This window comes from Anomaloglossus baeobatrachus, chromosome 6 (genome assembly GCF_048569485.1).
Source record: "Anomaloglossus baeobatrachus isolate aAnoBae1 chromosome 6, aAnoBae1.hap1, whole genome shotgun sequence".
Taxonomy (NCBI): domain Eukaryota; kingdom Metazoa; phylum Chordata; class Amphibia; order Anura; family Aromobatidae; genus Anomaloglossus; species Anomaloglossus baeobatrachus.
Genome location: NC_134358.1, coordinates 50,719,771 through 50,743,065, shown reverse-complemented (window position 1 = coordinate 50,743,065; position 23,295 = coordinate 50,719,771). Strand labels below are relative to the sequence as shown.

General features: G+C 50.2%; 1 protein-coding gene across 1 annotated transcript in view; it reads right to left on the bottom strand.

The window, feature by feature from the left end:
• Nucleotides 1-5,765, bottom strand: part of MAL2 (mal, T cell differentiation protein 2) — a 112,739-nt gene extending 106,974 nt beyond the window's left edge. Inside the window, exon 1 of the mRNA XM_075352914.1 lies at nt 5,582-5,765. Coding sequence (XP_075209029.1) covers nt 5,582-5,710 — 129 coding nt within the window. The 5' untranslated portion in view covers nt 5,711-5,765. The remainder of the gene's footprint in view (nt 1-5,581) is intronic.
• Nucleotides 5,766-23,295: the final 17,530 nt, after the last annotated feature.

The window sequence follows — 23,295 nt, the reverse complement described above, 5'->3', positions numbered from 1 at the left end:
ATGGGCCATAACTTTGCCTGGGAGCGTCGTAGGCGGACGCCAACGCTCTCATTGTGACAGCTATGAATTTAGCTACAAAACGAGGGGACTCATGACCTGTCTGCCAGTTCCCCATTGGCTGATATCACGCCTGGGGCATTTCCCAATGTCCTGCTCCCATAAAAAGGGTGTGCCGGCATCGTCCGCATGCGGAGACACCATTTTTATGGTTGCCATATTTATCGGAAATATGGCTTGCGAGATATGAACCATTTTTTACTGGAGTCGTTCTGTCTAGCTAGTTCCATAGCCTTGCTAATGAGATACAACTCTTGTTACAGGGTGACGGCAGGGAGTCATCCTGTGTCCATTGTTCCCACACCACCTCATCTCCATATCACAGGACATGGCCATGGAGGTGTAAGTGGAACACTGAGAACAAGAAGGGAGGGGGCACTGCCAGGGAGTGATGAGGGACTATGACTGGAGTCATAATTCATCTTCATATCCCGGGATTTGCCTCACAGGTGTCTGACATGTTACTGTCTGTATTGTTGGAAAAAAGGGTCGGACATTGACTGATTCCATGGAGCATCGGCAATAAGATTCCATTTACAGCTCATCCTACTAATAAGAGTCACTCAACGTACCCAAAAATGCTTCAAAGTAAAGTACCCTGAAACACCTGCCCGTAGATGGGTGTCAGACATGTTAATGTCTGTGGTGTTGGAGTAAAGGGTCGGACATTGACTGATCCCATGGACGAATGCGAATAAGGCTCCATTTACAGCTCTAAAAAAAGCAAACCCAACTTGCCTGAAAATGCCTCAAAGAAAAGTGCCCTGACACAGCTGCTTCTAGATGGGCATCTGATGTGGTTAATATTTTTGGTCATGTTAAATGGCTTGTTAAAGTGTCAGGCATTATTGTACCCCAATAAATTTCATATACTCACATTTATTAATAGAAAAAAGGTTCGAATGACAGATACTACTGTGCGATACCTCATTGTGCCTCAATGCTGCAAATTGACTTCTGTTGCCTCCATGTACCTTTAATTTTACATGTAGCAATGCAAATTTTCTTCATGGATTTATGCCCCACACAGCAGCCCCTGGGTCCATGATAGGGATTGTGGGGACTTCTTGTGTCCCCATACTTATGTGACGCCCTGGACCACCCAGGGGTCACAGGTAGTCCCACACACCACACACCCCACCCCAGTAAGGTAAAACCAGTCACACTAAAGACCTGATCACCTCCCTCAGGGTCAGACAGGCACTCCAGGTGTGCGGTGTCAGGTGGTTGGCAACGCCCCCCGAGGAGTCTGAATGGCCTGAGGCAGGAAGAACAGACAGTAGAGATATGTTGAGGGAGAGGAAAGGAGAGGAGGTACAGTGTTGCGGAGAGGAGTAACTGATCTGTTCGGGGTCTAGGTAGGAGCCTAGGTGCCCTTTGGCCAGGCAGGCAGATGGTAGTGGCCGCCTGCAGGAGACCGGGAAGACAACCGGTAAAACCGTAAGGGACCGGGACAGGGTAGCGGCCCGTCGGAACCGAACCGGGGAGCCAACTGGATACCGGAGCACCAGGAAGGGTACTCAGACCCCGAACTAGTCCAGAAACTACTGGGCTTTAGTCGAATTAACTGATTGCGGTCTGGACCTCAGGGTCCTTTCCCACCTAAGTCCCGATTGAAGGCAACAGCCCAACCATTCTGGATAAGTGCCACCGCCAAGGGCCAGAGATCCAAGGGGCCAGCATCTGCGGGCAAACAGGCTCCTCTGGCGCACAGAAGTCGGGGAGCGGACTACCGTTGCTTACGCATAGGAGTCACAGCTACAATACAGAGGTGCAGGAGAAAGGCAGACACTACCAACCTTATTGGGGGAACACGCAGCCGGCTGTGGGCACCGATCATCAGCGAACTTGGTTACCAGTGACTCTTGTGTGGTCTATAATCGTGAGTACAACAGTGCCATCAGGCACCGCACCGCACTGCACCGCAACCCCCACCCTGCACCCCAGCCTTCGCCATTGGGGCCCAACACTCCCCTACCCACGGAGGGGTTAACACCTAGCTGCGCCATCACACCGCTCCTGGGAGCCCTCATACCTTCATCGCAGCGGTGGTGTCCTCAATCTCCACAACCCTTGGGTGGCGTCACGAACTAACATCCCAACTCAAACCAACCGCGGCCCCCGGCCATGGACTACCTCGCCCAAATCCCCGCGTGTAGCGCCAACTTCCTTGCAGAGCCACGTAACCCCCGGGTCCGTGAGAGGCTCGAGCCACCACCCGCAGTACGAGCACAGATCCGAGCGGCTCGGCGGTCGCAGCCGAGTCCGCTGGGCGGTACACTTAGCTGCAGGGAAAGGCACAGGACAGGTCACTGTACACCACCGTCCGGACAAGAACGGAGGTGTGTTTGGTAAGTTGGCATTGAGTGGAGAAGCCATTGAACTTTCTTCTAAGCTGTTGTTAGTACATGGATGCCATGCAGGATCTCCAGGAAGAGATCTAACTCCTGAGTCCTGACACCGTACAGCAAGGTCCTGAATGCAAATAGTTTACAACACACAGATTATTGTGCCAAGATAAATACAGTGCTCCTCCTTTCTTTCATATAAGACTTCCTTTGTCGCCTTGGAAGACTGAGGACGAGAATTATGTTTTATATAACAGATCAGAGGGAAATCATTGGTTTAGAAGTTTACAGTAAGTTGGAAACTAGAGAAGTTGGAATCTATGGTCTTCTATAGATTTAGCCCACATGCCCTGCTAGTCGTTAAAGCCAAGGAGCTTTCATAAACAGAGATTGAACACCCAAAGCGATCTGCAATTCTACTAAACTTAGAAAGGACTCTAATGGTGGAGGGTCCAGGGTTGCGCCATAAATAATCTTCTAGTGCACAATGCATCTAACTCCCGAACAAGTGTCACCTCTTCCATCTAACCAACAGTGAGCATGGAGGTTTGGGTGTAGGCTTCGAATGCCGTCAGGAGTATTTACTCTTCTGTTTTCAGAACTCTGATATCAATGAATGAGGAGAGCCGGAGTGTGCCCTCTACACTCACTCTGACCACAATTGAGGAAAGGCCCAGGAGCCCTATAGATATGCCATAAGTGTCTCTTGTGGGACAACCTACTGTCCATTTTTTGGACAGCTGACAGCTATTCTTACCCTTCGCTTTCCATTTACATGAACACCTAGCTCAGTCAAGGGTGTGTCTTCCCAAGGTGGGTAAAGAAGTAGATAAATGATGGACATCTCTGATAAGGAATTATTCAATATGTCTGGTCTTTCTTTTGCCCCAACAACATCTGTCAGACCCTCATACTCAAGAAATAGTGGCAAACAATCGCCAAAAGAGGTAGGCCTGAGAAAAGCCAATAAGACAGCATTCTAGATGAGTTTCTGGAGGCCCTAAATATGTTGGCAAGTGTGTCGCCCTGGGCAAGCCAAGGGACACAGATAACAACACACACGCACCCCACATTCCCTGCAGGTACACCAGCTAACCCATAAATCCTTGTTGCCCTCCTCCAGAGGTTGATGATGCACACCAGGGGGTGGGCCAGGCGGTTGGCTCCGCCCACCAAGGAGCTCACAACTCTGGAGGCAGGAAGTAAACCAGGCAGTTGAGTCCAGTCAGGGACATGAACGAGTGAACAGCAGATTAGCCCAGGCAGGGCTAGAGGCAGAAGAGCTCAGGGAGAGCTTGAGTGAGGAGTTGAGCCCAGGGAGGGCAAGAGTGAAGACAGAGTGAAGTCTAGCAGAGGGCTAGAGTAAACAGAGAAGTGAAAGTGGTGAAAGTAGAGAAGTGTAAAGGAGAGAAGCCAGTAAAGTGACAGAAGGAAAGAAAGCCTGAGAGCCCAGCTTTGTGTAGGGCCAGAACAGCAAGGTCAGCAGACAGCGGTGAAGATCTGCAGTGGGACTGTCTGGAGGTTGCTGGAAGGGCCGCGGAGGCTGTGTGTATCCAGGGCCTGGAGCAGTATACAAAGGGCAGTCAGTACCAGAGCAGGGGCTTTCGGATCCCAGCAAGGCTTGGAGTCGCTGTAAATTGCTAAATCCGTTAGTGAAGGGGACGTAGATCTCCCAACAAGCAAGTCCTGATTGACGGCAAAGGTCCAACCACAACGGGGAAACACCGCCACCGCCAAGGCACCAGTTTCCCAGGGCCGGCGCCTGCGGGCAAAGTGTAGAGCTCCTCCGGCCCAGATTGCAGCCGGGGAGCGGGTAACCGGAGGGAATCCACCGATACCACAAGACATTTCAAAGGTGCAGGGAAGAGACCGTCACCGCTAACTGCAGGGAACCGCAGCACCGTGAACCGTCCGAGGGACCCGTCCAACCAGCCGTTTGTTTACCGAGAACTGTGTCGTGTTTACTGGCTGAGTGAGTACCTCAGTGCCGCAAGGCACAGCGCTGCCCCTGCGCCCCTGCACCCCACTGGGCCCCGGGATCACCAACCCCTACCCACGGAGGGGCAACACAACACCTGGCTGCTCCCATCACCATCCCCGGGATCCCCGTCCAAAGCAGCGGTGGTGCAATCACCACGACCGTGGGTGGCGTCACGAACTATAACCCCAACAAACACCCCCTTTTCACTCACGGGCGAGGAGTGTCGCTCGAGACACCCCGGGATCCGGCCCACGGCTCGAGCCACCAGGAGCAACTGCCGGACCCGAGCAGAAGGGGTGAGCGCGGTGTGCTGACACCCTCCTCCCCGCCCGCGACACAAGCATTAGAAGATAGTCAGCCAGTCCACAAGTAATGTGTTAGTGGCCTTAAAGGCATTATTCAGCGACATCCAGAGCTGCTCACTTCTGTCCCGTTTCGGTGGGTCGTAACTTCACTGGCACTGCTCACTTCCAGAACAAAAGTGGACATTGACGCATAACTGAGTATCTGTCGCTAGTCATAAACTGCACTCAACCCACTTGACTGATTTATTCATGATTTGGCCCTCAAAAAAAAAAAAAAAAAAAAAAAATCACAGCTCTAAAATAAAAATCAGATGGCGGCATCTCGCAGACAAGTTGCAAAGGCATTTATGGTAGCAATATTCAGATACAGAATGCTCACCATCATGGCGCAAATTAGTGCTAATTATATCAAGGGCACTGACGGACACAGACAGAAGAGGGCCCCTGTGCAAGAACAATATATGGGCCCTTTGCAGTTCAAGAGCTCATCAAAATGCACAATTCCACCTGCTTTGGAAGTAGTAGTGGCCATCTGAATTCTTGGGCCCCTGTGTGGCCACACAGGTTGCACCAATGATATGTCCGCCCCTGACAAGGGGCATACAAGATATTTAAGTAGTGTACGAGGCCCCGTGGTCAGGAGGCTCCTATGGTCCCCCAATCAGATGCATAAAATTCTAGAACAGGCTGTGCACAATATAACTATATTGTCTGGTAAGGCTCGGACCCCGATGATCACGATCACCCAGGATCATTCTCATTCCATGCCTGCACACAGACACCGGTGTAAATCACTAATCACCCCTGCAAATGTTCATTCTCAACCTCTGCATGGCAGATCACAGCATTCACAAAGGATCAGAGCCCAAAAGTCTGCAGTGTTTACTTACTATTTCCAGACAGATAAATGCTCCAGAGTAAGTCCTCAGCACTTCAGGTCCAACGGGCAAGCCAACAGTGGCCGCAGGGTAGGACATAGAAGCGGGGCTGGGCACTGGGGGGACTCCTTGTTCAGCCATGCTTGCTTTGTTTGTATGACAGTGTGTCAGGTAGCAGCATGCACAATGCACTGTCAGGCAGGTACACCTGAGGGCGTCATGTGACCAGCAACAGGTACAGCCCAATCCCCGGCCCTGCCCAGAAAGTCTGAATGCTGGCTTACATTTCAGCCATGGGAAAAGAAGGCCGGGCAGGAGAGGCGACGAAGCAGCCAGTGCAGAAAAGACCAAGGGGGTCACAAAAATGTCAGGAATTGAAGCAGAAACAGGTGCAAATGGCATCAAAGGTGACGGTAAAAATCTCTGATGGCTCCTACATTGTAGGACAGATGTAACATGCAGTCCTGTGTCTGTAGAAGACAATATAATACTAAATGCTAGTGCCGTGGAAGTAATAGTGCTATATAAGTGAGTAAAATAAATAAATGTGTATAAAGATATGAATATATGAGTACACGGGTCAGATACGCAGCAGATTTTTCATTTAGATTTTCCAGGAGAACCTCGATTATGAGATTTTAGGAAATATCATCCACACGCTGCAGAGAAAAGCAGAGTAAATTGAGCAACTCTGACATCCGGCACCATGGATGAAAGCACAGGTGGATGCAGGCAGAAGAGGTCCCTGTGCAGGAATAATTCATTATAATGCACCATTTCTCCTGCTTTGGAGGTGGAAATGGTGTCTCCTGACCTTGGGCCCCTGTGGCCTGCGGCCACACAGGTTGCACCAATGATATTGTGGCGCCCTGGACTAGCCAGGTCGTCACAGGGACTACAACACAACACCCCCACCCCGATATAGGCACATCAGTCAGACACAAAATCCTTGTTGCCTCCCTCCAGGGGCTGATGTCCACACCAGGTGGGGTGGAGCCAGGCGGTTGGCCCCACCCACTGAGGAGTTCACAGTCCTGGAGGCCAGAAAGGAAGTCAGAGCAGTTAGGCAAGTGGAAGAGTGAGGAGTAAAGTGGTAGTAGAGGAGCAAACTGACTGTGTCCGGGTACGTGGCCCGGGCACCGAGAGCAAGGTTGGCAGACGGTGGTGGCCATCTGCAGGAGAGGCAGATCAACGCGGAACCGTAGGACCAGGGACGGGTGGTGGCCCGCCGGTACCGAACCGGGGAGCGAAGTGAAGCCAGCACAAACCGGCAGGGCCTGCGGACCCCGACCAGGCTTGGAGTCGCCGTTAAACAGGTCAAATCCGTTAGTGACCGGAACCCCAGGGGTTTCCAAACAGCCAAGACCCGATTGAAGGTAACCGTCCAACCAGCACAAGGGAAATACAGCTACCGCCACAGCTAGAGTTCCCAAGGGCCAGAGCCTTCGGGCAAAAGGGCTCCTCCGGCCCATATACACGCTGGGGAGCGGGTTACCGGTAGGAAGCCATCGGGACCGAAGAAACACAAAAGGTGCAGGGAAAGGCAGCCATCACTAACCGTCCGGGAGAGACTACAGCAGCCGGCTGCGGGACCTGTCAATCCAGCCGCTAGTTTTACCAGAGACTTTGCATCCATTTGTGGCTGAGTGAGTACTACCGTGCCGTCCGGCACCGCGCTGCGCAGTCCAGGCGACCCTGCACCTGGCCAACCCTGCCTCTTCGTCACCTCACCGGGCCCCGGGACCACCAACCCTCCTACCCACGGAGGGGAGAGAAACATCCCAGCTGCTCCCTGCCATCACTCCCGGGATCCCCATTAATAGCAGCGGTGGTGCCCAACCTCACCACAACCCGTGGGGGGCGTCACGGACCAAATCCCCAAACCGAACTATCCCCTTTCACTCACGGGCGAGGAGCGCTGCTCGAGTCCCCGGATCCGGCCCACCGCTCGAGCCACCGAGCAGCAGCAGCAGCGCCGGACCCGAGCGTGGTGAGCGCAGCGCCCTCCCCGCCGACGACAACTTGGCGTCACGAACAGGATCTTACCGTTTTACCGGCTGGTAGAGGTGCGCCTTGTGTCCCGCCGGCGGCGTCCGGCCGAAACATTTCTGAATCCGCCATCTTGGGTGCGAAGATTTTCTCGCTCGAGCGTCTTCTCGAGCAGTGGAAGTGCGAAAGCCGAAGCCCCGCCCCTGAAGAGGAGGTGCTGAGAAAAGACCAAGGGGGGACGGATGGCGTCCGGCCGCATGTAAACCGCGGCTATAAAAGCAGGGATGCCAGGACTCTGCGGCCATATTTGATTCCTGGAAGATACCGCTGCCAGTATGCACCGTCCGTCCGGTAACACCGCAGTCCCAGCGCCCGCGCCTGGTACCGCAGCTTGGGTGGAGATCCGGACCGTTCAGCTGAGCAGGCGCCTGCAGGTCCGAATGCAGCTCCTCCTGGAGGAGTGGGAGGCCGACATGGTGGACATGGTGGTGGCCATACGGAGACGCGAGATGGAGGAAGACTTGGAAGAGCGGGTAAGCGACCCACGTCCCTGTGTTCCTACCGGATCGGTCGTCGCGGCTGAGGGGCCCGGTCTGCGCCCGCTCGCCCTGGTGCCTCCCCCGCTACCCGTGTTGGCTGCTGCCGCCCCGCCACTAGGCTTGCTACCCCTACTACCGGTAGCGGAACCCTGCCCGTCCGCCCAAGCGGACCAGCCTGCAGCTGAAGCCCGCAGCCGCCCCGAGCCGCTTCCCTGGAAGCTCCCGAAGGCGTCACCTGTCGGCGAAGACGTACCAGTGGCCCCAGAAGTGACCGTGCCTAGTCCCGTTCCGGCTCCGGTGATCCGTCCCGTGCAGGAGGAGGCGGAGGTCAAGCGGGAGAGGACCTGTGGCGCCCTGGACAAGTCAGGTCGTCACAGGTACTACACCAACACACCCCACACCCCGGTTAGGCACACCGAAGCCAAACACAAAATCCTTGTTGCCTTCCTCCAGGGGCTGATGTCCACACCAGGGGGTGGGCCAGGCGGTTGGTCCCGCCCACCGAGGCGTTCACAGTCCTGGAGGCGGGAAAAGGAAACAGATCAGATAGAGTTTGAAGTTTGAGGAGAGAGGAGTGTGTGGTAGAGGAGCAGTCTGACGGCGTCCGGGTGTGTGGCCCGGACGGTACAGCAAGGTTGGCAGACGGTGGTGACCGTCTGCAGGAGAGGCTAATTGGAGTGAACCGTACGGACCGTGGACGGGCGGTGGCCCGACGGTACCGGATCGGGGAACAAAGAGAAGCCAGCACCATCCGGCAGGGCTTACGGACCCCGACCAGGCTAGGAGTCGCCGTAAAACTGGTCAAATCCGTTAGCGAAGGGAACTTCCGGGGTTTCCCAGCAGTCAAGACCCGATTGAATGCAACAGCTCACACCGTGAGGGGAAACACAGTCACCGCCAAGGCTACAGTTCCCAGGGCCAGAGCCTGCGGGCAAAAGGAGCTCCTTCAGCATCCATCCAAGCTGGGGAGCGGGTTGCCGGTGGGAAGCCATTGGAACTGCAACACAACACAGATGCAGGGAAAGGCAGTCACCATCAACCTACCGGGAGCAGAACAACCGCAGCCGCCTGTGGGACCCGTCCATCCAGCCGTTTGTTTGACCAGAGACTCTGTGTGAATTACTGGCTGAGTGAGTACCACCGTGCCGTGCGGCACAGCGCTGCACCCGCGACCCTGCACCTCACCAGGCCCCGTAACCCGCCTGCAATCCCTAAAATCCTCACCGGGGCCCCGGGACAACCAACCCTCTACCCACGGAGGGGAGAACCAACATCCAAGCTGCTCCCTGTCATCGCTCCCAGGATCCCCGTCCAGAGCAGCGGTGGTGTCACCAATCTCACCACAACCGTGGGTGGCGTCACGGACAATATCTCCCCAAACCACACACCAGCCCCCCTTTAACTCACGGGCGAGGAACGCCTCTCGAGTCCCCGGGATCCGGCCCACCGCTCGAGCCACCACCGAGCAGCAGCAGCAGTAGCTGGACCCGAGCAGTGGGTGAGCGCAGCGTCCCCTTCTCCGCCCGCGACAGACCCCTGTACCCATCCCCCATGCCTCGGCTAAGGCTGCGCCGGGTCGTTGCTGCAAGGCAGCGCCCCAGGCCATGTCACCGCGGGATCTTCCACCGAGGGCGCCAGTAGTGGGCAGTGTAGTGGAAATCCCGCGGGGCCCGACCCGCGCGCAGGGGCAAGCAGCAGCCCCTTACTGGGACAGGGAACCGACCCCGCTGGGCCGAGGGATTGCGGAGGGGGAGAAGCGGAAGGCTGAGCTGATAGCCCGCACCATACAGGAAAAGGAGAGCCTCTGCAGAGCCACCTTCCGGGTACGGGGCCTGATCCACGAGGTGCAAGTAAGAAGGTTTGATATCCGTCGGGGATATGGATTTATAATTGAGCCGGGTCTGGATGCCGAAGTGTTTGTGGCCCGCCGGGACGTTAATGCCCATCTGCCAGAGGGCCACCCGGGCCGCAACTTGCTCCCAGGCGACTTAGTCACGTACACGCGGCACTGTGGAGAGGGGCTGGTTTGCCCTGGATGCCAAGTTGAGAAGAGGCCAGGTGGCCCAAGAACCGGCTCAGCCCCCTCATCCGGCCTGCGTTGTGGATCTAAAGTAAGGCAGCGGTGCCTCCGTTGCACCGTTGTCCCCGTTGGGACCACCAGTACCGTTAACCTGTTAAATGAAAAGTAATCAAACCGAAGTTTTACCTGATTGTCGACTGTGATTGATCCGGCCGTTGCCGGCAAGTAGTCCCCGTAGGGACCCTTTGTACCGTTGCATAAGAAACTGCTTATGGACATGCCTGAGAACTTGCAGGGCACCCACAAACTAGTGGAAATGTAAATATGTTGGGCATAATTCCGTTGCCGCCTCCGGAGAGGCTGATTTGGAGGATGGGCCTGGAGAAAAGAGATGGCCCAGGCCCGCCACCACCGCAACCGGTAGCGATCCTCCGGGGGTCAGGGGTCCCCCATGGACGTGGGGTCTCCTGAAGTGACCATAGGGTACGAGACACCGTACCCGTTCCCGCTCGGGCAGCCTGGATCTGGACTGGGGTAAAGGGGTGCTGCCCATTTCTTAGGGGCAGCATCAGGACCAGGTTGTTTGGATGGGAGAGCGGAAGCCGACCGTTATTAATAAAAATGTTTTTGTAACGTTAAAGTACCGTGCCTCCCGTTAAGGGAAGATTCATAAATATGCTTTGTTAAATGTTTTCATATGTTTTTACCTTTTTCAGTTAAAAAAAAAAAAGAAAATTAAACCAGTGATGGACGGGCAGCCCGCGGACGGTCTGCATTTAACCAAGGGGGAATGTGGTGCCCTGGACTAGCCAGGTCGTCACAGGGACTACAACACAACACCCCCACCCCGAGATAGGCACATTAGTCAGACACAAAATCCTTGTTGCCTCCCTCCAGGGGCTGATGTCCACACCAGGTGGGGTGGAGCCAGGCGGTTGGCCCCACCCACTGAGGAGTTCACAGTCCTGGAGGCGGGAAAGGAAGTCAGAGCAGTTAGGCAAGTGGAATAGTGAGGAGTAAAGTGGTAGTAGAGGAGCAAACTGACTGTGTCCGGGTACATGGCCCGAGCACCGAGAGCAAGGTTGGCAGACGGTGGTGGCCGTCTGCAGGAGAGGCAGATCAACGCGGAACCGTAGGACCGGGGATGGGCGGTGGCCCTCTGGTACCGAACTGGGGAGAGAAGTGAAGCCAGCACAAACCGGCAGGGCCTGCGGACCCCGACCAGGCTTGGAGTCGCCATTAAACAGGTCAAATCTGTTAGTGACCGGAACCCCAGGGGTTTCCAAATAGCCAAGACCCGATTGAAGGCAACCGTCCAACCAGCACAAGGGAAATACAGCTACCGCCACAGCTAGAGTTCCCAGGGCCAGAGCCTGCGAGCAAAAGGGCTCCTCCGGCCCATATACACGCTGGGGAGCGGGTTACCGGTGGGAAGCCATCGGGACCGAAGAAACACAAAAGGTGCAGGGAAAGGCAGCCATCACTAACCGTCCGGGAGAGACTACAGCAGCCGGCTGTGGGACCCGTCCATCCAGCCGCTTGTTTTACCAAAGACTTTGCATCCATTTGTGGCTGAGTGAGTACTACCGTGCCGTCCGGCACCGCGCTGCGCAGTCCAAGCGACCCTGCACCTGGCCAACCCTGCCTCCCCGTCACCTCACCGGGCCCCGGGACCACCAACCCCCCCTACCCACAGAGGGGAGAGAAACATCCCAGCTGCTCCCTGCCATCGCTGCCGGGATCCCCGTTAATAGCAGCGGTGGTGCCCAACCTCACCACAACCCGTGGGTGGCGTCACGGACCAAATCCCCAAACCGAACTATCCCCTTTCACTCATGGGCGAGGAGCGGCGCTCGAATCCCCGGATCTGGCCCACCGCTCGAGCCACCGAGCAGCAGCAGCGCCGGACCCGAGCGTGGTGAGCGCAGCGCCCTCCCCGCCCGCGACAATATGTCTGCCCATTGTTTAAGGGGTGAAATATGTCGCAAATTTGCAGCATTTCCACAGTTCCACATTTGGTCCAAATTTTGCCACTATGTTGTGTGTGGACGACCATAACCTTAGGCCAGTTTCACACATGACATCCGACTTACCGTCCAAGTACGCACCACAATGTCTACACTGGCCACAGGTCTGCTGACCAGAACTCATCAGGATCATAGAAATCTGCGGACAGGCTGGACCGTGAATGTTGAATCTGTTAGGCTGTGTGCGCATGCTGAGTTTTTTGTTGCAGATTTGGTGCAGTTTATCATGCAGTTTGTTCCCCAAATATGCAACCTTATGCCAGGAAAGTCAACGACAATTCTTAAGTGCTGTGCGCACGTTGCTTCTTTTTTACTTGCAGTTTTGGGTGCAGAAAAAATCTGCAGCATGTCCATCGTTGGTGCATTTTTTACCTATGTTTTTTAGCGCTCCCAGGCATTGATTTAACAAAAAATTAATGACAAAAAATGCACCAAAAACGCATAAAAAATGCATGTGTTTTTTGGTGCTTTTTTCTGCCGCAAGGTGCGCTTTTTTTTTTTTTTTTGCAGAAAATTTCTGCACCTAATCTGCAGCGTGCGCACACAGCCTAAGACCACGTTTGCATGTTGAATGTTTTGTGAGTTTTTTTACCTCAGAATTTATAGCCAAAACCAGGAGTGGAACAATCAGAGGAAAAGTATAATAGAAACACAGGCACCACTTCTGGATTTTTTTTACCCACTTCTGGTTTTGGGTTACAAATACTAAGGTAAAAAAACTCATGAGATACTAAACGTGTGCACGTGGGATAAATCTTACATCAGTGTATGGACATGTAAAGTAGGTGATCGGATTCAACAGCACAGACAATTATTATTATTATTTATAGCGCCATTTATTCCATGGCGCTTTACATGTAAAAGGGGTACAAATAATAGGGACAAGTACAATAATCATAAACCGTACAAGGCACAGACTGGTTCAGGAGGAGAGAGGTCCCTGCCCGCGAGGGCTCACAGTCTACAGGGGATGGGTGAGGATACAGTAGGTGAGGACCCTGCCGGCAAGGGCTCACAGTCTACAGGGGATGGGTGAAGATACAGTAGGTGAGGACCCTGCCCGCGAGGCCTCACAGTCTACAGGGGATGCGTGAGGATACAGTAGGTGAGGACCCTGCCCACGAGGGCTCACAATTTACAGGGGATGTGTGAGGATACAGTAGGTGAGGACCCATGCCCGCAAGGGCTCACAGTCTACAAGGGATGGGTGAGGATACAGAAGGTGAGGGTAGAGCTTGTCGTTCGGTGCTGTATCAGACAGTGGGTTACGGCAGATTGTAGACTTGTCGGAAGAGATGGATCTTCAGGTTCAGTAGGCAGTGGTGACTGAACCAGCTGAGGAGGCAGTGGTGACTGGACCAACAACGGTTTATGAGCTTTATACATAAGGATTATGAAAGATAATGATGTGACACAAGTAACAGTGGTAAATCAGAGTACTTCACATACGATAAATCAGCAACAAAGATATCCGGAACACAATCACAGTATTATTTATAAGATTGCAGTAAGGCTTGTGTCACAAACCACCGGGGGGGTCACTCAGAAATCCCCCGCGCTGGCTACCAGTACGTCACAATCGGGGGGTAACAAGTGGGGGTCACCCCTCCTTTATACCTCCCGACCGACAGACAGAGCACGTGATGCGCTCTCTAGCGCCCCTCTTATAGTCAGGCCAATTATGGAATTGCCCGACAATAAGCAAGGAGGCCGCTATACTACTTATGCCGATTATTGAAGGGTCCCCGGTGAGAGTAGGGTATATATTCCCCCGACCTCCGCGGGCGGAATATATAAAATCTCCCCGGATCTCACTGGCCTCCCCACAATAATCCTTGGCACAATTCGCTGCCACCAACCGATTTACGGTAACTATTAGCCGAACACACAGACGTGGGATTCAAGATCGAGATAACAGAACAGCCCAAGATTAATTATATAATTTAATCAGCCTAAAGCACACTAGAAACTACAATATATACAATAGGGAATCTACAGAATATACATATGTCAGAGTACAGTTACAGATAAAGCATGGTTTACAACAGGTATGCAATTCAATCAGTTACCTTGTGCGTCTGGCCACAGGGGGGCGCTGTAGACCAGGTTTCCAGGAACTCCCACAGATGTTTCCTACACGTGACCCCCAGCGAAAGAACCCTGGAAAATGGCCGAAGTAGGGTTATCAACCTGGGCAAGTCCAGGTCCCCTCCTACCTTCGTGACCTCACAGGGAGCACTGCTCCACCCCTGGCTTGAGTTATGGACAATATCCCAACATGGAATATGGGCCATAACTTTGCCTGGGAGCGTCGTAGGCGGACGCCAATGCTCTCATTGTGACAGTTATGAATTTAGCTACAGAACGAGGGGACTCATGACCTGTCTGCCAGTTCCCCATTGGCTGATATCACGCCTGGGGCATTTCCCAATGTCCTGCTCCCATAAAAAGGGTGTGCCGGCATCGTCCGCATGCAGAGACACCATTTTTATGGTTGCCATATTTATCGGAAATATGGCTTGCGAGATATGAACCATTTTTTACTGGAGTCGTTCTGTCTGCTAGTTCCATAGCCTTGCTAACTAGCTAGCAGCTCCTACTACAGGGTGACGGCAGGGAGTCATCCTGTGTCCATTGTTCCCACACCACCTCATCTCCATATCACAGGACATGGCCATGGAGGTGTAAGTGGAACACTGAGAACAAGAAGGGAGGGGGCACGGCCAGGGAGTGATGAGGGATTATGACTGGAGTCATAATTCATCTTCATATCCCGGGATTTGCCTCACAGCTTGGCTCACATTTTATTTTTGTGCTCTATGCTGCATTGGGGTTTATGTTTAAATCTCTGAAAAATGTGATTCAGACAATATTCCCAATGGAAAATTCACTATAAAGAGGCAGATATCAGAACTCCTTTCTTACCTCTGGTTCGGTTGTCATGCATTTTACTCAACTTTTTAGGAGTACACAAGTGTGGCAACAACAGTTTTGTCCACCTTTGAAATGACGTACAACGTACACTGTTGAACAAAGGCCAAATAGAGTCCGGAGTAACTCTGCTGCCTCATTAGTTGGGGGTTTCACCTGAATCACATATTTCAAAGATGTACATGGAAACCTAGATGTAAGTGCTCAGCGTAGAGCACAGGATAAATGTGAACTGATCTGTACTTACTGAAATTATTTAAATGTAAGAGTTTAAGAGCTAAATGTTCTGTACCACATTTTGCTACCAATAGCGTTCACCTCAATTCACAAAAAAAACAAGTCCCCATTCAGGTCTGTTGATGGAAAAATAGAGGGGCTTCCATCTTACTGGTAGCACAAAGGCTCTGGAAAAATGTTATGGCTCCACCCAAAAAAGAAACCAAGGAAAATCTGCACTCTCAAATCCAAATGCTCCCCTCCCTTCTGAGCCCACAATGTGCCTAAACAACAGTTTTAACCCTTCTAACTTTTTAACGAAAAAATATGTTTAAAACAATGGTGCTTATGTAAATTAGACAAGTGGCAAATTTTATTTATAAATGAGTTTGTGTGATGTAACTGTGGTGCCCCTGAGGCTTCAGTCCCCACAGGGTACTGCATCTCACTTAAGGTACAGTACTTATCCCGGGTAATGAAGAGGTTAATTGCTGGTGTTTAGCACTTATACAACATTCACACAAACACCCAGTTAGTGAGCCATTAGGTTACACAACTCAGGAAGTCAGCCAGCCTGGGAAATTCCCGGTTACCAGGGCAATGGCCTGGAAGGTGGGGCAGCACTGGGGAAGTTACAGGACACACAGGAGATCACTGCAGAATAGTCTGGAACACAGTACAACACGGTCGCTGGAGAGAGTGCTTAAGAGCTTCTTCAGCTAGGACCGGTCAGACTGGAAGAGGTAGGAGATGACCGGATGAGCTGGAGAGACAGAGGAGAAACACGGTTGCTGAGGAGAGAGATTAATTGCTCCATCGGAACCGGCGCAGAGCAGGGTGCAGAGCCCTAGGGTGGAACATACTCCATGTTGGACTACCAGAATCTGCAGGACAGAGGGATTGTATGTCTCTCTGGCCACCACCAGTTCACGGAGCACAGTGGGACATAGGGCCCAGGGTCGGGATTACGGTCAGGCCCCACAGCGGACCAGCATCATCTGCAGACGGAACGGTAGCTGAGTTACAAGAACTGGGGTCCCCAAGTAGCTTCAGGCCAGGTTGATCCAACACCAAGAACAAGGAGGAAGGTCTCTCAGTTCACAACATCAGCGTTGACCTTGGACTTACCCAGGATTGGCTGAGGCCCATCACGGCAGAGACCGGTAGATCGGTACCCTGAGTGCAGCACCAGAACTGTGAGTAAATTGATCTTGACCCGCACCTGCTGCCTCAGTCTATCATTACCGGCACCCCACGCTCTGGCGCCAACGGCCAACCATCATCCCCATCATTCTCCCTGGGGCCCGCTCCACCCATCGGGAGCAGAACCATTCTTGCTGCGATACCACCAGCCCCAGAGGACAGCACCCGCAGCGACGGCTAATCCTTGGCCACGTAACACAGGTGGCGTCACGAGGCAAACTTCCATTCCATCATCCAATTCCAATCCCCCTTTTATGGTATGCCTCGGGACCACGAAGCTGGACAGGGCCACCCGTGACATCCCCAGACCTGACACCAGCGGCCCGGCGACAAGTAAAGTTAATCCCTTGCCCCATGGGTGCTACGTAATTATTGGGTTTAAGGGCATAATAATTTTCACATCAAAAATGCAAAATGTGTAACAAAAGGCTGAACATGTACACCGCAGTGTCATTTTTACATTGCTATGTATTGTTAATTTTTCATACAGAATCAGACTGAAAAAGACATTGTGTGCTCATAATTTCCACTAGAGCTGATCTGACCACAGCACCTTCTTCCACTTGCCATGTAAGGGACTCTGCGACATTTGGAAGAATGTGCTCTGGTCAGATGAGACCAAAGTAAAACATTGTAGGCTAATTGCAAAACACTGTGTGTGGTGGAAAACGAACAATGTACATTACCTTGAAAACACCATTCCCACCATCACATATGGTGGTGGCAGCATCATGCAGTGGGGAGGCTATTCTTCAGCAGGGGCAGGGAAGCTGGTCAGAGTTGATGGGAAGATGGATGTAGCTAATTACAGAGAAATCCTGGAGGAAAACCTGTTGGGCCACATTCAAACGTTGAGTATTTGGTGAGGTTTTTTTACCTCAGTTGAAGTGGACAAAAAATGCAGATGTTTCTATACTACTTTTCCTCTGATTTTCCATTCTTGGTTTTGGCTTATAAATACTGAGGTAAAAAAACTTACAAAATACTCAAGGTGCCCTTAGAAGTTGCAAAAGACTTGAGACTGGGGTGTAGGTTCAACTTCCAGCAACACAATGACTCTAAACATAGTGTCAGAGCTATTGTAATGACCAAACCTCCTGGGAATGCCCTAGGGTGTGTGGGCGGTCACGTGCTTTTCTTTATGGGCCAGCGCGCCCTGGACTGGAAGTGTCTCTCAGGTCAGCTGATATATTTCAGGTATTAAGGCACCTTCCCCTTAAGGGAGGTGCCTGGGCCCCAAGGTTCTTACTGCTGCTGCTGTTATTGTGCTACATTCTGCTGCTGATTCGTGTCTGTGTTTCAGTGCACTACTAAGCTGCTGCTGCTACTACGATCATCCATGCCGGCCGGATACCATGATACTTGCTACTGCAAATATCCACGCCGGTCGCTGCTGCCATATCCTTTCATCCATACTGGATGGGTCCACTATGATGCCTGCTGCTGGTGTCACTTCAATCAGAGACTGTACTGTATAAGTGTTGCCAGGTGCCGAGGCACCACAAATCTTCTTGAGGCTGCACTCTGCCTGCCGCTTACCAGTATACAGTTAGGTCCAGAAATATTTGGACAGTGACACAAGTTTTGTTATTTTAGCTGTTTACAAAAACATGTTCAGAAATACAATGATATATATAATATGGGCTGAAAGTGCACACTCCCAGCTGCAATATGAGAGTTTTCACATCCAAATCGGAGAAAGGGTTTAGGAATCATAGCTCTGTAATGCATAGCCTCCTCTTTTTCAAGGGACCAAAAGTAATTGGACAAGGGACTCTAAGGGCTGCAATTAACTCTGAAGGCGTCTCCCTCGTTAACCTGTAATCAATGAAGTAGTTAAAAGGTCTGGGGTTGATTACAGGTGTGTGGTTTTGCATTTGGAAGCTGTTGCTGTGACCAGACAACATATGGTCTAAGGAACTCTCAAATGAGGTGAAGCAGAACATCCTGAGACTGAAAAAAAAGAAAAAATCCATCAGAGAGATAGCAGACATGCTTGGAGTAGCAAAATCAACAGTCGGGTACATTCTGAGAAAAAAGGAATTGACTGGTGAGCTTGGGAACTCAAAAAGGCCTGGGCGTCCACGGATGACAACAGTGGTGGATGATCGCCGCATACTTTCTTTGGTGAAGAAGAACCCGTTCACAACATCAACTGAAGTCCAGAACACTCTCAGTGAAGTAGGTGTATCTGTCTCTAAGTCAACAGTAAAGAGAAGACTCCATGAAAGTAAATACAAAGGGTTCACATCTAGATGCAAACCATTCATCAATTCCAAAAATAGACAGGCCAGAGTTAAATTTGCTGAAAAACACCTCATGAAGCCAGCTCAGTTTTCGAAAAGTATTCTATGGACAGATGAGACAAAGATCAACCTGTACCAGAATGATGGGAAGAAAAAAGTTTGGAGAAGAAAGGGAACGGCACATGATCCAAGGCACACCACATCCTCTGTAAAACATGGTGGAGGCAACGTGATGGCATGGGCATGCATGGCTTTCAATGGCACTGGGTCACTTGTGTTTATTGATGACATAACAGCAGACAAGAGTAGCCGGATGAATTCTGAAGTGTACCGGGACATACTTTGAGCCCAGATTCAGCCAAATGCCGCAAAGTTGATCGGACGGCGCTTCATAGTACAGATGGACAATGACCCCAAGCATACAGCCAAAGCTACCCAGGAGTTCATGAGTGCAAAAAAGTGGAACATTCTGCAATGGCCAAGTCAATCACCAGATCTTAACCCAATTGAGCATGCATTTCACTTGCTCAAATCCAGACATAAGACGGAAAGACCCACAAACAAGCAAAACCTGAAGGCTGCGGCTGTAAAGGCCTGGCAAAGCATTAAGAAGGAGGAAACCCAGCGTTTGGTGATGTCCATGGGTTCCAGAATTAAGGCAGTGATTGCCTCCAAAGGATTCGCAACAAAATATTGAAAATAAAAATATTTTGTTTGGGTTTGGTTTATTTGTCCAATTACTTTTGACCTCCTAAAATGTGGAGTATTTGTAAAGAAATGTGTACAATTCCTACAATTTCTATCAGATATTTTTGTTCAAACCTTCAAATTAAACGTTACAATCTGCACTTGAATTCTGTTGTAGAGATTTCATTTCAAATCCAATGTGGTGGCATGCAGAGCCCAACTCGCGCAAATTGTGTCACTGTCCAAATATTTCTGGACCTAACTGTATGTACCTGCTGCCAACTACAGCGGCAGTAGTGAAGACTTGGTGGTCACCTCAGTTTGCTCCCCCAGACAAGTGAATGGTACCTTCAGTCCACTAATGCTGTGCTCGCACCCCGAGCATAAGAGCTATAATAGATGGTTTAGATCAAAGTAAACAGTGGTATTAAAAAGTGTTTGCCCCCTTCCTGTATTATTATTCTTTTGCATGTTTGTCACACTTAAATGATTCAGATCACCAAACAAATTTAAATATTAGACAAAGATATCACAAGTAAACACAAAATGTAGTTTATAAATGAAGGTCTTTATTATTAAGGGGAAAAATAAATCCAAACCTCCATCTTAAACATAAATTAACTGTGCTGCCACATCTGTTCTTCATCAAGAAATCACTTAAATAAGACCTGCCTGACAAAGTCAAGTAGACCAAAAGATTCTCAAAAGCTAGACATCATGCGACGATCCAAAGAAATTCAGGAACAAATGAGAGACAATGTAACAGATCTTTGAGAGTGAAAAAGCTTATAAAGCCATTTTTAAAGCTTTTGGACTCAAGTGAACCACATTGAGAGCCATTATCCACAAATGGCAAAAACATGGAGCACTGATGAACCTTCCCAGGACTAGCTGGCCTACCAAACTTACCTCAAGAGCGCAGAGACAACTCAAAGAGATCACAAAAGATCCCACAACAACATCCAAAGAACTGCCAGCCTCACTTGCCTCAGTTAAGGTTATTGTTCATGACTCCACCATAAGAAAAATACTGTGCAAAAATGCCCTGCATGGCAGAGTTTCAAGCCGAAAACCACTGCTGAGCAAAAAGAACATAAAAGTTTGTCTCAGTTTTGCCAAAAAACATATAGATTCCAAAGACTTTTGAGATAATACTCTGTGGACTTACGAGACAAAAGTAGAACTTTTTGGAAGGTGTATGTCCCATTACATCTGACGTAAAACTTACAGCATTTCAGAAAAGGAACATCATACTGTGATGAATCAGCGTTTGGCCACTTGTGTTATTGTGTTAGGGGTGAACGGTTCCGACGGACCCGAGGAAGCGTGAGTACACGCGAAACGGCTGTCGTCCATGAGGGTGCCCTGCTGTCAACTCTGCTCCTGCTTTTTTACTTGCACCATTAATAAATAAACGCTGGTGAGTGCTGCCCTATCTCTATTGTTGGACTCTATCCAGGAACTATTATGCTTGGGTAAGCACCACCTGCCCAGTGTATGTGGAGGATTACCGTCTGCTGTCTACATAAGCAAAACGGCTGATGCACAGGGGTGGGTAGCTGCGGCAATTTCTTTTGATTGATCTGCATCTCCAACCAATACTGTAAGAGACAATACCCTGAATTGAGAACTGAGAGTTAAAAATGGGTCTCGCTCCTGTCACCAGAGAGAAGGATTCTACATGACCTCGGCCAAAAAACTTTGGTTCCAGCTAGGGAACCATAGAACTGATTCACTTAAGATATTTTACAGAATTTCAGCTTAGGATCCAAGGTTCCAACTGAAGGTTTACAAAACTGCTTCACTGCTCAACACTGAGCCAACAAATTTGATTGGAGAACTCAGGTTGGGACTACTTGGTTGCCTGGCTACATATCTTGCTTTGCTTGGTCAGCTGCCTAAGCTTGCCACTTTCTTTTTTTCAGTGGGTGCCCACCAAAAGTGGGGTGCATCTGGACTGGGATAGTTGGCCCTGGAAGCCTCGAAGTCATAAAGATTCTAATACATGGAGGGCCAGCAGAAGGGTAAGACTTTGTTGCTTGAACCATCTTGTGTTTTTGCTGAGAATGTACAGTCCCTGACAGAAGTTCTGTAGCTTATCCATGTTATGTAAATAAAAGCTTATAACCTGACTTTAAATTCATCCATTGGTTTTATAAATTACTCTTTTGAAAGCTGAAACTCTCCCAAATTTGGTTTAGGTTATGAAAATAAAGTTGCTGCAAAGCTGAAATATTGATAATTTAATGAACACAGAAAGGTCAGATTTTGGCAAGACAAAAGTTTTGTCGCCCACAGAAAGTAATGTGAAATTCAAACAATTAACTTCTAATACAAAGATATGTTGCATAACATTGGTGAATGAAGTTGTGGTGCTATCAGAGCCATGCAGTTCAACAATGATTCATACAATTTATTGATGACGTCATTAGGAAAAGCAAAGAATGCAGTCTTACACGCCTCCAAGAGTTCATCTAGATTCTTTGGTTTTGTCTTCTAAGTTTCCTCGTTCATCCTATCCCAAACATGCTCAATGATGTTCATGTCTGGTGACTGAGCTCCTTGAGCACCTTGATCTTCTTTGCCAGGAGGAACTTTGTTGTAGAGATGGATGTATGAGATGGAGCACCATCCTGCTGCAGAATTTGACCCCTTTTATGATTGGGAATGTAAGAGGTAGCTAATACTTTTAGGCTATTGATATTTCCATCCACCTTGCAAATGTTTCGCACACCCCTATACTGAATGTAACCTCAGACAATGATCTTTCCACCACCAAAAACTTTACGGTTTTCTGGATCCATACGGGCTCCAGTAGGTTTCCTGCAGTATTTGCAGCGGCTGTGGTATAATTCAACCGAAGATTCATCAGAGAAATCCACCTTCTGTCACATTTCCAGCATCCATCTGTTTAGCAGGCTGTGGGACTTGGCAACTGCAACACATTTTTTTTAGTTGCCTTTGTTTAGTGCTGGCTTCTGGGCACTGATTCGACCATGGAAGCCATTTCGAGACAGAATCCTACAAACTGTTCTAGTTGACACAGGAACTTGAGGTGACCAGGCCCTTTGGAGCTCTGCTGCAGTGGCAGAGGGGCTGCCTTTGGATTTTCTAACCAACAAACATTCCTCCTGAGCAGTTGTCTTGCTGGGTCTGCCGGACCTGGGCTTGTCAAAAACATCTACAGTCTCTTCAAATCTTTTTTTAATTCTTTGTACTTGACGCTGAGACATATTCAAGGTGCCAGCCACCTCTGCAGTGGATCTGGTCTTCAGCCTCTTGATAATCAAGACTTTGGTCACGGGGTGGATTTTTGGCATGTTGTCAGAGGTCAAGTTGCAGTTCAACTGAAGGTCTGGGGTGCTGGGTTTCTTTTCATACACACCCACTAATTGACCGATCATTTAGTGAGTACAGGTGAGGATGTAAACTAGGATTGGGTGCATTATATGACAAGGCGACAAAGCTTTTGTCTTGCCAAAATCTCACCTTTCTGTGCTCATTAAATGATCAATATTTCAGCTTTGCAGCAACTTTATTTTCATAACCTAAACCAAATTTGGGAGGGTTTCAGCTTTCAAAAGAGTAATTTATGAAACCAATGGATGAATTTAAAGTCAGGTTATAAGCTTTTATTTACATAACATGGATAAGCGACAGAACTGTCAAGGACTGTACAATATATTTTTGCCTGTTGACGAACCAATAAAGTTTTATCAATGTGTGGTTACTCACCCTGTGCTGTCTGTGTAGTGTTCTGCCCATGGTGAAGGAGTGCAGGTGTTCAGTGGGATGAGCCCTGGTCTTTACTGTCTTTCTGAAGTACTAGAGCACCCACTGACCTTCGTGTCTCCACACATACCTACAG